This window comes from Canis lupus, chromosome X (genome assembly GCF_011100685.1).
Source record: "Canis lupus familiaris isolate Mischka breed German Shepherd chromosome X, alternate assembly UU_Cfam_GSD_1.0, whole genome shotgun sequence".
NCBI classification, from domain to species: Eukaryota; Metazoa; Chordata; class Mammalia; order Carnivora; family Canidae; genus Canis; species Canis lupus.
The window spans coordinates 55,631,917-55,648,811 of record NC_049260.1 but is presented as its reverse complement, the minus strand read 5'-3'; the positions used below and the strand labels follow the sequence as shown (position 1 = coordinate 55,648,811).

At 41.8% G+C, this 16,895-nt stretch overlaps 1 protein-coding gene across 1 annotated transcript; it reads left to right on the top strand.

Moving 5' to 3' along the window:
• Nucleotides 1-2,352: 2,352 nt before the first annotated feature.
• Nucleotides 2,353-11,702, top strand: SNX12 (sorting nexin 12). The gene is made up of 4 exons (XM_038587652.1): nt 2,353-2,640; nt 8,694-8,789; nt 9,363-9,487; nt 9,883-11,702. The coding sequence occupies exons 1-4, from the start codon at nt 2,476-2,478 to the stop codon at nt 9,983-9,985; spliced, it is 489 nt and encodes a 162-aa protein (XP_038443580.1). The 5' UTR covers nt 2,353-2,475; the 3' UTR covers nt 9,986-11,702.
• Nucleotides 11,703-16,895: the final 5,193 nt, after the last annotated feature.

Below are 16,895 nucleotides of genomic sequence, written 5' to 3'. Positions count from 1 at the left end.
TTTCTTTGTCCATTATATGCTAATGACTCCCAAATCTCTCTCTCTAACCTTGATCCCACCCTCAAGCTGCAGACCAGTATTTCCAGCTGCCTGCTGGACATCTCAACCACAGTGTCCTACAGACATCCCAGATTTTTCTAAACTGAACTTCTGGTCTTCCCTCTGAAACTTACTCTTCTTTCTGCAATTTCAATTTTGATTGGTGGTACCACAGCATCCACCCAGTTACCTAGATCAGAAAACTAGGAGTCATTTTCAATTTCTTTCCTTTCTCCTCAAATAGTAATAATAGCTAATAGTTAACTGAACACTTACTGGTCACACATATTTTGTTTCATTTAATTCTCACAAAAGCCCCAGAGGTGGCTTTTAGTCTCATCATTTCTATTTTACAGATGAGGAAAACTGGATAACTTGCTCAAGGCCATACAGCTAGGAAGCAGGGATTTAAACCCAGAGCATCCTAAGTCCATAGTTCACACGCCTAAGCCCTAAACTATACTACCACCGTACTTACTCAGACACGAGTTTTACCTATTTTCTCAATATCAGTCCTTTCTTTTTCTTCACTCCCACCATCACCACCTGATTCCAAGTCATATTGTCGATACTCTCATAATTAGTCTCATTCAATTCAAATACACATTCCATGTTGCCTGGAAACAATCCTTCTAACACACAAATACGATGGTGTTTTTTTTTCTGTTGGAAATCCTTCAGTGTAGGGATGCCTGGGTGGTTCAGTCAGTTAAGTCAAGCCTCTGCTTTTGGCTCAGGTCTTGATCCCAGGGTGCCTGCTCAGCAGGAAGTCTGATTGTCCTTGTCCCTCTGCCCCTCCCCCATCATGTGCAGCTCTCTCTTAAAAATAAATAAATAAATAAATAATAAACTCTTTTAAAAAAGCCTTCAATGGATCCCTATCACCTACTTTGTAAAGCCAGAGATCCTTTGCTTCATTCTTAATGACACTGACACTTTATGATCCTGGGGAAGGATCACCCCTGTCCCCAGCCAGCCTACCTCTCTAAGCACTTTCTTTACACAATCTGAATTGGTGACAACTGCCTAAAAATATGCTGTTTCTTATCAGGATGACTTTGCATATGCTATTCCCTCTGCAAGAAGTTGACTTTTCCCATTTCCACTTCTATTTATCCTTTATATCTTTTCAGGTCTGTCAAACTCAGACATTTCTTCCTCCTGAAAGCCTTTCCTAATTCCTTCCATTATTCATGTCCTATGTCCTGCTTTGAATATTCACTTATTTTGTATTTGTCATTAGTTTTATTGACTTGTCTCCCATTCTTTCAATAAAGAATGTTAACTCTTTGAGGGCAGAGACTCCTTTATTCAACTGTAGGTCTTTAGTGTTTAGCATGGTTCCTGGCACATGAGTTGTTGCTTAGTAGGTATCAGTTAAATTGAATTAAATAACTTAACTGTGAAATTATAGGGCCTGGTACTCTGTTGAAAGGGTTTCAGGCATCAGTGACATGGGAAATAGCAGAACAGGCAGTGTAGGGAGGAGAAAGAATGACCTAAAAACACCAGCCTTAATGTGGGGCACTACCCCTTAATGCGGGCCATATGTAAATTAGTGACATAAATATCAATATGTCCATAGATATTTTCTCATTTAGACATGTATTCTATCTCTGCTATGGGCTGCAAACAGCCTCTGAGCAGTGTCAAGTACGGAGTTCTGCAGTGTAGAGATAGAAGATATGAAATAAATGTCCTCATTTTGCTAAAAATTATAGTATCTTAGTACACTTGGGGTTAGCTTTATGTGGTAACAAGTGGAGGATGAAGATATGCCCCAATTTTCCTGAAAAGTGAGAATGAGCAATCACATTTACCCCATTCTGGCTGCTTCCCTGGCACCATACTGCTGAATGGTCAGTTGCGTGTGGAATGAACTGAAACCTCCAGGGGCACAGGTGGCAGGGCTGCGTTCTAGATTCTTAGTATTATCGTTGGAACCCCACTCTCTGAGAGTACCCTTCTATTTTCGCGCAAAACCCTGACTTATTAAGGTCACGGGGCTTCGGCCTATCACTGCAAGGTCCCGGTTTGCGAGGCAGTGCCCGCTGCCGATAGATATACGGTAGAAGACCATTCTTGGGTTGGGGAGCAGCGATTGGCAGATTCCGCCTGTAGGGCTTCCCAGAATATGGGGCGCTGCGTATCGGAGATGCAGGTTCCGGGGCAGCCACAAACGCCGCCCGGAAGCCTGAATGAGGCCTCCACAGTATGGGACTTACAGCCCTCAACTTGGCTGCTATTCAGGGTGCCGGGCCCGGGGCCAAGGGAACCTGCGCGTGCGTGCGTGCGTGCGTGCGTGGACGCGCGTGCGCGGCGCCGCTGTCTGTGGGTTGGCTGGTTATTTTGCAAACGGGAGGGGCTGTGCGCACTCCTGCCTCCGGCCTCTGTCCCCCCACCCCCTTCCCCGGTCCCAGTCTCTCCTTCGGAAAGATGTCGGACACAGCAGTGGCTGACACTCGGCGCCTTAACTCGAAGCCGCAGGACCTGACCGATGCTTACGGGCCGCCAAGTAACTTCCTGGAGATCGACATCTTCAATCCACAGACGGTGGGCGTGGGCCGCGCGCGCTTCACCACCTATGAGGTTCGCATGCGGGTGAGTCACGGGGTGAGGGAGACAGCTGAGGGAGGACCAGCCGGCCGGCCTGGGAGGGCGGGGAGGGCGGGGGCGGGGGGGGCTGCCATGCGGACGACTAACATTGGCGAAAACACTTGGAGGGGTCATTTGGGGGTTAGGGGCTTCATAGGTTTAGAGAGACGTCTCCAAACTAGGTTGTGGCCCTAGGATATGGAAAACTCCTGAGGGAGATGTCGAACTGGGGTGAGGGCAAATAAGTACCTGTGACAAAAAGTGAAGCATGGCTGGATAGGGTGGGGAGCATGGAGAAGATTACAGTGAGGAAGAAAGGGAAATAGGACTGTAGCGACAGAAGGAGGGAAGACAGAGTGGCGGAGGGCTGGGGGATGGAAAGCCAAGGTGATACATCACTGGGTCCCATAACTAAACTAGGTTGTGGGAAGTCAATCTGAAGAGGGAGGGCAGGACGCCCCAATTTCTTCCTAATGAGGTCTCCCTGGGGTGATGGACTTAAGCAAAGCCTGGAATAAAGGGAAGATAGACTCTGGGAAAGGGAGACCAGCGGGCTTGGTAGAGGAGAAATAAGAAAAGGAGTCTCCTTGAGATTGAGTCTACCCAGACTTGTGTAGAATTAGCATCTGAAGGAGAGAAATGTTTTTTTCTTAAGTTTTCTCAGGTACCACATGTTGTTCTCATGGTAAAGCCTGGCTTTGCATTGGGATTGGTGGATTGTCACTTGGTGTTCTTCTCCTGTGCTGATCCTTTAGATTTGAAGTATCCGGGATGTTTATTTGAGTATTGGCTACCATTTGGGCTTTCTGTGTGCATATGGCCATTTGCCCTTTCTGTTTTAGATTAACTTTTTGGATTAAGACCATGATCTGTGGTTACTTTAATATGTGACATTTCAGGACTGCCCCAGGGGTAGCTTCTTTCAATGTGCACTGCAGAGGACTTTATTCTCTAATTCTTAGTCCACATTGCAAGGATGGAATGTGCAGATAAAGTAGTGATTTGCAGGTTCTTTTGCCCAGTTGAAGTGGTTACAGGCAAGAAAAGTTGGAGAACCATTTTCTATTTTTTCTTATGTTTTTTCTCAGACTAGAGGGCCAGAATATTCTCTATAGACAGCATGTTGCTCAAACAGCATTTGAAGACCTAAAAGAGTGTATGTGGTTTCACTTTTGAATGAATGAATGAATTGAATGAGAGTGTGTCTCCTGCCTGGGCTTTGAAATTTAATTCATAAATGATGATCTCCAAATTCCAAGTTTGATAAAGTCTAAACTGAAGAAAGAAAATTAAAGCAAAAATTGAGAAAAACTCGTCTTTAAAAAAGTACTTGGAGTCATCTTTTTTGGGGAAGAATGGAAGTTAGATCCCTGAAAATACTATTAGTGGTAGAAAACTTAATTACCTGAGGAAGCCTGGGCAAAACTTGTTCAATGTAAGGATTCTCTACTGTGGGGTTTTAGAGACCATGTCTCCATGCATTACCCAAGAGTCTTAGTGACTATGAATGAAATAGCTCTATTTATTTGTTTTTATTTATTTGAGTGAGAGAAAGAGAGAAAGATTGAGCATGTGCACACGCAGTGGGGAGGGGCATAGGAAGAGGGAGAGTCCCAAGCCGACTCCTTGCTGAGCGTGGAGCTCAACCATGGGGCTCGATCTCAAGACACTGAGATCATGACTTGAGCCAAAACCAAGAGTCAAGACACTTAATCAACTGAGCCACCCAGGCACCCTGACTACTTAAGTCATTCTAATAACAACAGAGACTGTTCATCTAATGCCTACTATGTGCCAGGCACTTAACTAGGTTTTCGTTTCTAAATCCTTACAAAAATGACATTCTACAGGTAGGAAACTGAGGAGGAATGCAGTTTTAGTAACTTGCCCAGTTACAAATACCTAATAAGTGGCAGGGCTGGGATTTGAACCCAGGTCTGTCTGACCCTAAAGCCCACCATACTCTTCCCACTACACTTTAGTCTCTTTGGCAGTGCTTAGTTGCAGAGCTTTAGTATGCAATTTTTTATTTTACCCATTAAGCTTTTCATCTGCCTTTTCCACAATTTTTAATTGTACAGTGATGATAGAGTTGATGACAGTTCCTGGTTCTCTGGGTTTGAGTTAATTTGTACTGTTTATGTTAATTTGTATGGCCATCTCGGCTTTTACTATTTTAATTGAAGTCAGTTTTAGGGAAAAGTTGAAATATTTGATTTTTAATTGCTATTTTAGGTGGTTTATCATGGTAGGCATTATAAAGGAACATGAGACTTAGAGAATGGGCTTTGAGAGTTAGGCATTGTGTATGGTAGAAGTAGATAACACTGACTTTCTTTTTCTTAGTTTAATAGTTAAATATTTCTGAAGCTGTTCTCTTTTATTTTGCTCAGGAAAGAATCCCCCCCCCCACTATCCCAAGAAATGAGGAGTCTGGAGAGGTGTCCTGGTGACTTCACATGACGTGTGTGAACTCTCAAATGTCGGTTGTCCTGTGGACTTGAACTTTGTTTCTTTCCTTTCCCTTGACTTTGTGTTGATCAGAGCCAAAGGACTTCCTATATCCTGTACTACACAATCCTGTCTTCCTTATATGATTTATAGCATGGAGCTGGGAGATTATTTTACTTAGTACACAGTAGCCACTTCCTTGGATGGCTAGGTGCTGAGATGAACGGTCATTATTGTCATCATCCTATGCGGGTAGGGAAAGAATAGGATTTTTGTGAGTCAAAGGAGGAAGTCCACAAAATGGCAGTGGGTGGTTTCACTGTGTCTTGGAAGAATCTACTCAGAGTTTTCCCCCTTTTCTTTGGTCCTTCTGTTGGCTTCTGTAGGCTTCTGTAAAAGCCTACTAGTTAAGGTTCTGTTTGGGGATAACAGTATTTGTAATGAACTCTGGTGGAAACCTAGAATCAGATGATACCAAAGCACTCTTTTTTCCATGCAGGATTATTCCTTCCCCAGCTTTATTGAGATGTTATTGACATATAACATTGTGTAAGTTTAAGGTATATTGTGTGATGATTTGATACATATGCAGATTTCTTGCAGGATTCTGAGAATGTGCTCTATAAAGGTTTATTTTGTTTGGTTAATATATGCACATGGTACAAAATTCAAAAGATACAAAAAAAGATACACTGTAGAAACCAGGTCTTCCTCCTTCCTTCTGTTTTCTAGAGGTTCCCTTTTCCAAAGAAACTACTGTTTCCAGTTTTTTATTTATTCTCCTAAAGAAAAGGTTGTAATGAAATATTGCTTTACCTGTATCTCACCCTCCTTTAACTTATTGACATTCCTTGAACCTTGATCCTGGATAGAGTTGTAACTGATGTAAGTTGGTTAGTTATTTAGCTTTTGATGACCTTTACCTAGAACTGGATCCTGGAAAGATAATTTCCAGACATGAGGGCTACAAAGCATGGTGTAGTGAGGACTGTGTGAAGCACTAACATAGCTTGAAGATATTCTTTTCCTGCCCTGAGGCAGTTGTGGATAAAGGAGAGAAACTAAGTTCCTTTTATTTCCATCTGCTGATATGGATTGGCTGTTGGGAAATTTAGTCAGTCTTAATACATGTGGTTGGCCGTTTCTATTTAGAACTCGTAGACAGGAGTGAGGATCAGGGCTTTTGGTTTGTTGGTAGTTCCTGTCACCATTAGAGCCTTGGGAAAATTGTCAGTGAGTAAGATGTGGGAATAAGCTGATTTATATCAGAGAGCAGGCAATGGTAAGCCAACTTAATATAATTGCTATTTCTGCTGTGCTTTCTAGACAAGGAGAGGGTAAACAGATACATAGGGCCTCTATTAATAAATTGAGTATTTACTGAGTGATTTGCATAGTCTGCATTTAGGGAAATGCAGAAGTAGTCACGGCTCCTGATTTCAATGAAATTACAGTTTAGTTAAGTAGCAAGACTAACATGATGCATAAACCAATAGTGTGTCAGGCACTACTAAAGTATAAATGTCATAGAAGTGTAGAAGAGAGAGAGACCAGTAAATTAAGCTGGTGCTCTCAGGAAAGATTTCCTGGATGAAATGGGACTTGAGCTGGGACATGCAGAATGGAGAGAATTTGGATAGGAAAAGCTGAGGAAGGCATACCTTGGAGGTGCTTTTCTATTGTTCTTTACAGGGAACTTAAATTCACTTTTCAATTGAAAATGTAATATGAGGGATCCCTGGGTGGCACAGCGGTTTGGCGCCTGCCTTTGGCCCAGGGCGCAATCCTGGAGACCCGGGATCGAATCCCATATCGGGCTCCCAGTGCATGGAGCCTGCTTCTCCCTCTGCCTGTGTCTCTGCCTCTCTCTCTCTCTGTGTGACCATCATAAATAAATAAAAATTAAAAAAAAAAGAAAATGTAATATGAGCATGTGATAAATTCAAATCGTCCAGTGAAAAATGTGACCCTCCCACCCGTTCCAACCAAGTGTTTAGTCTTATACTCCAAATTCAATCACTATTATTTATGAATAAACATTTTATTCATAAATATAAATATATACACATATTTCCCTCCCCTTTGTAAAGCAGGCTCCACGCCTAGCATGGAGCCCAACACAGGGCTCAAACTCAACAGCCATGGGATCAAGACCTGAGCCAAGATCAACAGTTGGATGCTTAACCGACTGAGCCACCCTGGCACCCACATATCCCCTTTATGGTTGAAATATAGTTGACACACAATGTTACATTAGTTTCAGGTGTTACACATAGTGATCTGACAAGTTTTACATTATGCTATGCTCACCACAACTATAGCTGCCATCTGTCACCATTCAACACTATTACAATACCATTGACTATATTCCCTATGCTGTTATCCCCATGACTTATTCATTCCATAACTAATTTTTTTTTATTTATGATAGTCAGAGAGAGAGAGAGAGAGAGAGAGAGAGGCAGAGACACAGGCAGAGGGAGAAGCAGGCTCCATGCACAGGGAGCCCGACGTGGGATTCGATCCCGGGTCTCCAGAATCGCACCCTGGGCCAAAGGCAGGCGCCAAACCGCTGTGCCACCCAGGGATCCCCTCATTCCATAACTAGAAGCCTATATCTCCCACTCTCATTCACCCATTTTGCCCATACCTCCACCCACCTCCGCTCTGGCAATCAACAGTTTGTTCTCTGTATTTATGGGTCTGTTTCTGCTTTTTGTTTGTTTTATTTTTTAGATTCCACATGTAAGTGAATTAAATGGTATTTGTCTTTCTCTGTCTGACTCATTTCCCTTAGCATAATACTCTCTATGTCTAGCCAGGTTGTTGCAAATGGCAAGATCTCATCTTTTTTTATGGCTGAGTATTATTCCTGTATATGTGTGTGTATGTGTGTATGTGTGTGTGTGTATAGCACATCTTTATCCACTCTGTGTGTGTGTTTGTGTGTATATCACATCTTTATCCACTCATCTCTTGATAGACGCTTGGGTTGCTTCCATATCTTGGCTGTTGTAAATAATGTGCAGTAAACAAAGGCATGCATATATCTTTTTGAATTAGTGTTTTCATTTTCTTTGGGTAAATATACATATCCCTTTTTAAAACCAAATAGGAAAAAACAACACACAGGCAAGCTGTATGTACTGTTCAGTACCTTGATTTTAATGCTTAATATATTCCCCTACAGGCTCATATGTAGTTTACATTCTCTTTATAGCTGTACAGTAATTCCACTGTATAAACATACTGTAATTTATTTAACCTATTACATATTGGTGAACATTAATTAATTATTACAAATAAAGTACAGTGAAACTCCTTGTACATATATATTTGCATACGACTTCAAATCTATTTTTAGGATAAATTCTAAGCAGCAAGGGACTTCTAATCACCAACTGTGACAAGGCTGGATGTGGTAAGGATTGGTAATTTACCTGGTGATTTACCTGGTGTTAAAGGTAATTTACCTGGTGTTAAAGGAGTTATAGGAACATGGTTCACAGGAATTATTTCTTCTTTGGGACCTAAGTGGTTGTGACAGGTGGCCACCACAGGCTGAACATTAGTTACCATCTCTCTTCTCTCATTTTCCTTCCCCATAGACAAACCTACCTATCTTCAAGCTGAAGGAGTCCTGTGTACGGCGGCGCTACAGTGACTTCGAGTGGCTAAAGAATGAGCTGGAGCGAGATAGTAAGGTATGACCCCATTCCCTGTGTGGGATCCTAGGAGGAGGATATCTACATAGCCTGAGAAGGCATAAGATCATAGTCTATAAAATCTTAAAGGCAGCGGGGGGGTGGGGGGGGCTAAACACTATCAAATCCCAACACATTGGATCTGGGTGATAACCCTTTAAACTTGAATTGAAAGCGGTGAAGTGCAGGACAAATTTTAAAGAAAACGTATCACTTGAATCAGTGGCTAGTAAAGTCATATAACTTAAACTCCTATAGATGCTAAAAATGTAAAGTATAGTGTCAGGGAAGGCCTAGCTAAATTAGTGGATGCTAGTGGATTGTTAAAGAGAGTGAGGAATATTTGAGTTTATTTCCTTTCTTTCTTTTGAGGTAGAAGGCCAGTCCTATCATAAAATCAGTTGGTTTTTGACCTGAGCCATCTTGGCTGCTCTTATGGTCTCAGTTCTTACAAGTTGCTGGCTGTGGGATAAGATAGACCTTGCCTAATAGGAAATTAAGTATACAGTGTTTCACCACCTCATTCCCTCTTCATCCTCTCTCATGTGGTTGATATTTTGCATCTGCCTGCAGATTGTAGTACCACCACTGCCTGGGAAAGCCTTGAAGCGTCAGCTCCCTTTTCGAGGAGATGAAGGGATCTTTGAAGAGTCCTTCATTGAAGAAAGGAGGCAGGGCCTCGAGCAGTTTATTAACAAGTAAGCCAAGTTCTTGGGGACTCTTCTTGCTGCTTTTGCCATCATGGTCTTTATATGTTTTGTCTGTCTCCTCTTTGTAATAAGATGTGATGCTAGTTGTGTGCTGAGCTGACTGGATCGTAAGACTCCGTTCCTTTGAGCAGAATTCTGATCCTGTACCTCAGGGTCTGAGAAAGTACTGCATGTTGGATGTGTTTGGTGGTTTCTCCCTGCTTTACCTCTCTGTCCCCCTTCTCCTATATAATATTAGGGTGGAGTGGTGCCCTGTTGTCCTCTTCTTGCTTGAACCTCTGAAAGAGCTGACGTTGCCCTTCTTCCCCTGTCCACACCCCTGTCACTCTGTGAATTCTCTCTGATCCCAAATACTACTGATAACCATCTTGGTCTCTTTATAGAATTGCTGGGCACCCACTGGCTCAGAACGAACGCTGCCTACACATGTTCCTGCAGGAGGAGGCAATTGACAGGAACTACGTCCCCGGGAAGGTGCGCCAGTAGGAGCCCCTCTCACCACTTGCCCTCTACTTTCCTGCTGAAAATGACATTGATTTTTACACTAAGCCTCTCTCTCCTTCTTTGATCTGAAGTTGGCTGCCCATCCCCTGGCCTGATAAACTGTCTGGCATTATATTTCTTGGTACCTGACTACACCGTGGGCACACTGCTATGATCCTCTTTTTTAAGGAGAGATGGGAACCACAGGCAGATGCCCTTTGCTTGGGGTGCGGGTGGGGGGATTGGATTAGAAGGCAATTTACCCATGCCAGAAGGCTAATCTTATGGGGGGGGCGGGTCTTGTGCTGGATACACTTGGATACATACTGATGCTGCAAGTCCAGGGGATTTTCTTACTCTTAGGTTTAACCAGGAACGCTGAGCAGGGAACAACCCTGCATTTCCTATCTGCATGAACTTTTTCCTTTTGGGGAAGGTGGTAGAGACCTAAATGTTCTCCTTGTTTTCTCTAGGCCTGCTCCCAGTTTTCTCAACAGTTTCTTTTGTTACTTTCTCTTCCTTGTTGCTTTTCATGGCAGTAAATCCTCCTAGAGTTTAAGCAGTCTGTTGTGTGGAGCAAGATGTGTGGGTTTTCTGGGCCCCTCATCATGGCTGCTTCAGTCAGAAGAAAGCCATAGGGCAGTAGGAGAATTCTTATTGTCTAGCCCCTCTCTTTTGTGGCTCCCCGCTCTGGCTGCCTGTTCTTGCTCATCAGCAGGTGAGTCAGTATGGGCCAGCAGTTCCTCCCCAAGCCCTTGCTACTTTACATGTTAGCCTTGCAGGTTTGGTGGCTTGAGGGGTGGGGGCAACTCACCACTGCCAGGTAACTCCCCAAAGGGTGGGAGTGGATCATTTTCTAGGTACCTCCCAGTGGTAGGGAAGGGTATCACCACCCTCCTCCTTCCATTCTCCCTTCCCCCCATCCCATTTAGTGCTGCCATGGGGCAGAAGCACGTGAACAAACCACAGTCTCTGACTTCTAAGCACTTTGAGCTGTTGAATGGGGCTCAGGGGCAAGAGTTGTCACTGACCTCCCCAGATTGGTCACAGGGTTATTGAACTGCCTGCACATGTTTCCTGTAGAACTCCAGCATCTTCCCCAGAATTTGAGCTAGAGATAGCAGCTGGGTGTGGATGTCCCAAGTCTTAGAGTCTGAAGCAGCTTTCCTGGGCTTCTGTCTGGGAGGTGATGGTTTGTTTGCTGGGGCCTGATATCCATCTCCAGTGGTGGGGTGGGAGCAAATTAACTGGTGTCATGTCAAAAGTATGGACTCTTCCCTTAGACTCTCTATCATGGAAGGATTGGAATTCTCTATATGGGGTCTTGGAGAAAAGGATTATGGAGTCTGACAAGACCCTGAAAAGAGAAATTAGGATTGGATTTTGACATAGGATTTGGAGTCCTTCTAAATGTTGAGGTTCCCTGAGACAGATCAGCTCTCCACCTGCTGAGCCTGTACCAGGGGCTGAGTAGCCCCTAGAGAGTCTCTGCTCCCTTTCCCACCTCCCCAGTGTTGGTGTTGTTGCTGCCTTTTGTATCTTCTGTTATTGACTTTTTTTAAGAGTTCTTCTTTCATTGTGCAACAAGTGCTGAAAGCCTGAGGCCCCATTTCTGCTGTGTATATATCCTGACTCGGGGCTTTTATTCAGCAAACTGTTCATTCTTCTGTCAGACAATGTCATATTCAACTCTGTTCATATTAAACCACTGTGAAGCAAGCCTCTGTTTTCCTGCTTAAGTTGTAAATATAGTATTTTTTAGTGTCTAGGATAGTCTTGGTATTGTGCAGAAATCATACAACATGGTCAGTGTCCTGAGGTGATAAGTTTTACATTTAAATAAAAAAAAAAAACTAGAATCCTAGCTGCCTGTAGCAATAGTTACCTATCTTTGCAACTCCCAATTGACTTTGTCAGAGGTAATGCATCTATTTGCAGGAAGTAGCTATAGAGCTCAATACCTGTGGTTTAGATTTAGCAAATTTGGGTTTTAAGCTTGTGGGTTCTAATTTGGGCAGAATATATTTATTGTGTGTGTGTATGCATATATATGCATATGCTATATGTGTACGTAAACGTGTGTGCACGTGCTCATCCTCCAACATACCACCTACAAACACTATTTCATAGGTTTTATACTTCAATTGAGACTATTTTCTTTTTTTAAGTTTACTTATTTACTTAGTAGAGAGAACAGAGTGAGCAAGAGAGAACATGAGTTGGGGGAGGGGCAGAGAGCAAGAGGGAGAAGCAGGCGCCTCTGTGAGCAGGGAGCCTGATGCAGGGCTTGATCCCAGGACCCTGGGATCACAACCTGCACCCAAGGCAGATGCTTAACTGACTAAGCCACCCAGGCACCCTAACGCTATTTTCTTTCAAATAGCTTTGATGCAGGCAGAAAAGTGAATGAACTCTTGAGAACTTTTTTTTCTTAACTATGAGAACTTTTTAAAAATATTTTATTTATTCATGAAAGACACACAGAGAGAGAGAGAGAGGCAGAGGGAGAAGCAGGCTCCATGCATGGAGCCTGACATGGAACTCCATCCCTGGTCTCCAGGATCACACCCTGGGCTGAAGCCGGCGCTACACTGCTGAGCCACCCGGGCTACCCAACTATGAGAACTTTTGATAGGTGGTTATTTTCATCTGACCGATGTGTTCTGAAATGGCTTCCTATACAAAGTGGGTTTTAGTAAAGGTTTGGAATGAGAGGAGGTAGGAGTCTTGTTATCTGGGGAGTCAAAGCTAGTTTTAGTCATGTACTTGAGCAGAGAAAGAAGGTATAGAAAGTGATATGGTCAAACATTATGAATTAAGGTGACATAACAGTGTACTTGGGTGTAAATAGAAGAGTAGGGGATGAATTGAGGAAGTTGAGAGGTTTTGGTAGTTTAGGAGTTAGATGATTAAAGGTATCTGAAGGAATAGGGAAGAAAAGTTTCGGTGAGATAAGAGAAAGGAAGAGTAATGAGACAAATGCAACCTTCATAGGCAGCAGCATTAGAGAATGAATTAGAGAATAACTAGAAAAAGCAACTTGTAGAATTTTAGACACATTACATTCATTTAACAAGTACCAATTCTTAGCCTTCTGTGTGCCCAGGCTTATGCTAAAAGTTGGACTGGGGTGGGGTGGGGTGGTCATGGTACAAATAAAATATGATTACATTCTCTTTCTTCATAGACTTTATGCTTATTCCTTATTGTAGGAGATGTCTAAATAAGACAAATGCTAGAAACAAAATAAGAGGTCCAGGCACATCTAGTTGTCCAGTTTATTTCTTTCTTTTTAATATCAGGTCAGTTAAATTCTTTCTTTGGAATCAAATGGGTCATGTTAGCACAGTAACTGGGTCCTGAAAGAACCCCAAATCCAAGCCCTCTTACCCATCAACACTGAGAATAAGCATTCTTTTATGGGAATTCAAGTTTATGCATGTATCTAGGTATTTGTTACTAATTTGTTACTCTTTTATCCATAGCATAGAAACAGCACAACCTTACATCTGGGACCTGGGGGCCAAAGGCTAACAAAAAATTTTAAACATAGTAGCTATGTAGCTAGACCCAAAAGAAAACTGAATCTTTACATTCTGATGCCTTATCTACCCTTTGACCCATTCTTTGAGATGAGGAGTTGAGCTAGCAAAGGGTGGGAGAGGTGAACAGCATTCAGGTTTCTATGTAGTTTTTGTTTGATGAGACATCCTAGGTGAGACACTTCCATCTTCAAATATATGCTGTCATAATTTAAGTAAAATTATTTTCTACTGTGGAAGTGTAGACCAGCTGTTCACTGAAATGGATATTTTTTCATATCGTGAGGACTTTTTTTTCTTTTTTTAAAGATTTTATTTATTTATTTATTAGAGACACAGAGAGAGAGAGGGAGAGGGAGAGGCAGAGACAGGCAGAGGGAGAAGCAGGCTCCGTTCAGGGTGCCTTACGTGGGACTCGATCCTGGGTCTCCAGGATCAGGCCCTGGGCCGAAGGCAGCACTAAACCGCTGAGCCACCCAGGCTGCCCTCCTGAGGACTTTTGAGTCACCCCTGGTTTTCTCATCTTAGACATAGTAACAGTTCTAATTTTTCCTCACTTTGCTCATTTTTTTACCCTTTTACCGTTATTATTCTGAAATCTCTCCAAGGTCCTTACATGTCCCTAAGTCAGAGTCTAAAACTGGACACTACTTTAATTATAGCCTGCAGGTTAAGTGGTTGTTAGTCCATTTATACATCACAATATTCAAGTTTACTTTTAAAATATAAACACTTTGTGACTAATTTAGCTTGTGGTTCTCTGCCACTCCCTTCCCGACCACCCATCACCCTTCATTCCTCTTATCTTTTGTTTTACTTTTCTTGTACAAAAAAATAGTTGTTCCTAGTTTTACTTTTATTTTCTTTCTCCTTCTTGTCTGCCTACTTGCCTATCTTTCTATCCATCTGTCTGCCTGCCATCCATTCTTTTGAGAATAGAAAATTCATTCCTTACAAAAAAAAAAATTAGGTAATTATTAACATTCCACAGAATAAAGGATTCTTTAAATCACAGCAAGTTTTCTTTCTTTTTTAAAAAAGATTTTATTTATTTATCTGAGAGAGAGAGAGAGAGAGAGGCAGAGACACAGGCAGAGGGAGAAGCCGGTTCCATGCAGGGAGCCTGATATGAGACTCATCCTGGGACTCGATCCTGGAACTCGATCCTGGAACTCGATCCTGGAACTCCAGGATTTCGCCCTGGGCCGAAGGCAGGTGCTAAACCTTTGAGCCACCCAGGGATCCCTGCAAGTTTTCTTTAAATAGGTTTTTCCTACAGTGGTTTTAAATGTTTGTATATAGATCATCAACTACGTGATATAGAGACATAAAAGATTAAGAGGCACTGCCAGTTGAAGATCAATTAGAAATTAGATAAAATAGTAGTTCTTTTTTTAAAAAAAGATTATTTTATTTGAGAAAGAGAGCGCAGGAGATAGAGCATGAGCTGGGGGGAGGGGCAGAGGGAGAGAGAGAAGCCAACTCCTCCCTGAGCAAGCAGCCCTGTGGTAGGCAGGGCAGGGCTCAATCCCTGGACCCTGAGATCATGACTTGAGCCAAAGGCAGACACTTAACCAACTGAGCCATCCAGGTGCCCCTATTCATTACTTTTCAAGAAAATGTTATTTTACCAATAATGTTATTTGTCCAAATACAGTCAGCTTTTGATCATTTGTGCTAATAGATTTTTCTTTTGCTATGCATTTTTATTCTAGAATTTAAGTATAGGGGACTCTAATATTCATAAGACTTTAAAATATTTCATAACATGTCATCAGAATAGACTCAGGAAGATCTGAGAAAGTAGAAAGTAGAAAGGACCTAGAAGAGAAACCTGCATTCTGGACCTGGCTATGTTTTTTAGCTGGCTATAGCACCTACAGGCAAATTGCTTCACCAATCTGGGCCTGTTTTCTCAATTGTAAAATGAGGGGATTTGACTGAATGATATCTGAGGTATCTTAAATCTCAAATTTTTATGATTTCCAACTGTTGCCCTAAGGAGTTGAGTAAACCCTGGAGGTGATGCTACCAAAAAGGTGAAAGCAAAGTTTTTTGCATTTGATTGAGTTTGTTGTAATGTAGTTTTCTCTCCCAGAAATGAATGACTCTTCACTTACCCTGATTAGATTTTGTTTGCCCATATCCTGTTGTATCAGGTCATAAGTACCACACTGAAGCTCAGTGTTGAATTGATTTACAGTTGCCCTAATTTTATCCTAGGTCTCTAGCTGAAAATTTTGAATGAAATAGTCACCTCATTCCTATCTGAAATTATTCTTATTTAAAATGTAGAAATGATAGTTTTGCTGATTGTTGCTATTACAAAAGTGCCTGTTTTGTTAAAATGTTTCATTGTGGTGATAAAGATTCAAAAGTAATTAATGCTAGTTGACAAAATTCAAACAAGACATAAATATGTAAAAAGTGAAGATTTCTCTTTATTCCCTCTCCCTATACCCATTCTCCAGAATAACTTAATTTGGTATGTGTCTTCCCAGACCTTTTTTTATGCATAGATATGTGTATGTGAATATATACAGATATGTATTAATATACACATACTCATATACACATTACGAATACCCACACACTTGAATGTAGTTTTTTAACAAAATGGAATATTATGTGCACTATTTTGCAACTTAATTTTTACACTTTGCAATGTATTGTGGACTTGCTTTCATATTAGTATATGGAAATTTACCTAATTTTTTTTAAATGGCAGCATAACATTTCGTGGTATGGTTGTAAAACAATTGAGTGATTCAGTTTGCCTCCAGTCATTCACTATTACAAATAATAGTATCACTATTACAAGTAACTTGCTCATGTGTTTAAGTATTTCTGTAGGATAGATTTTGAAAGAACGAATTGCTGGATCAAAGGATGTGTGTTACATTTTGATAGGTATTAAGTTACCCTTTTAAAACGTGCAGTTTCAGCTCCGGTTTACAGCAAATGAAAATGTCTGTTTCACCAAAAGTGGAAAAATTGCCATGCCCCCACCCCCACCCCCACCCCCCTGCGCCCAAAAGTTTCTTTGACGAATGGCACAATATTAAACAACTGATAATTATCCAAACTATTTGGTGAAAATGGTATTTCTTAGTTTGTTAGCATTCTCTGATAACCTTTAGTTGTAATGATACTGCTATCAGGTTTTTGAAAGTTTCCCCACACACTTCATTTCAGTCATTCTAGAAGCAGTATTTGTCGCTAATTGAGCATCCCTAAACACTCCTCACTGTAGATAAACCAGCACTTAATTAAAGGCCCTAATGTTCCTAGGCTTCTTCCTACCTGACTCTGGGGGGAAGTGAAGCAGTTAGCATGGGGGCGAAGCAGCATTATCTGAGGCGCTCTCTCAA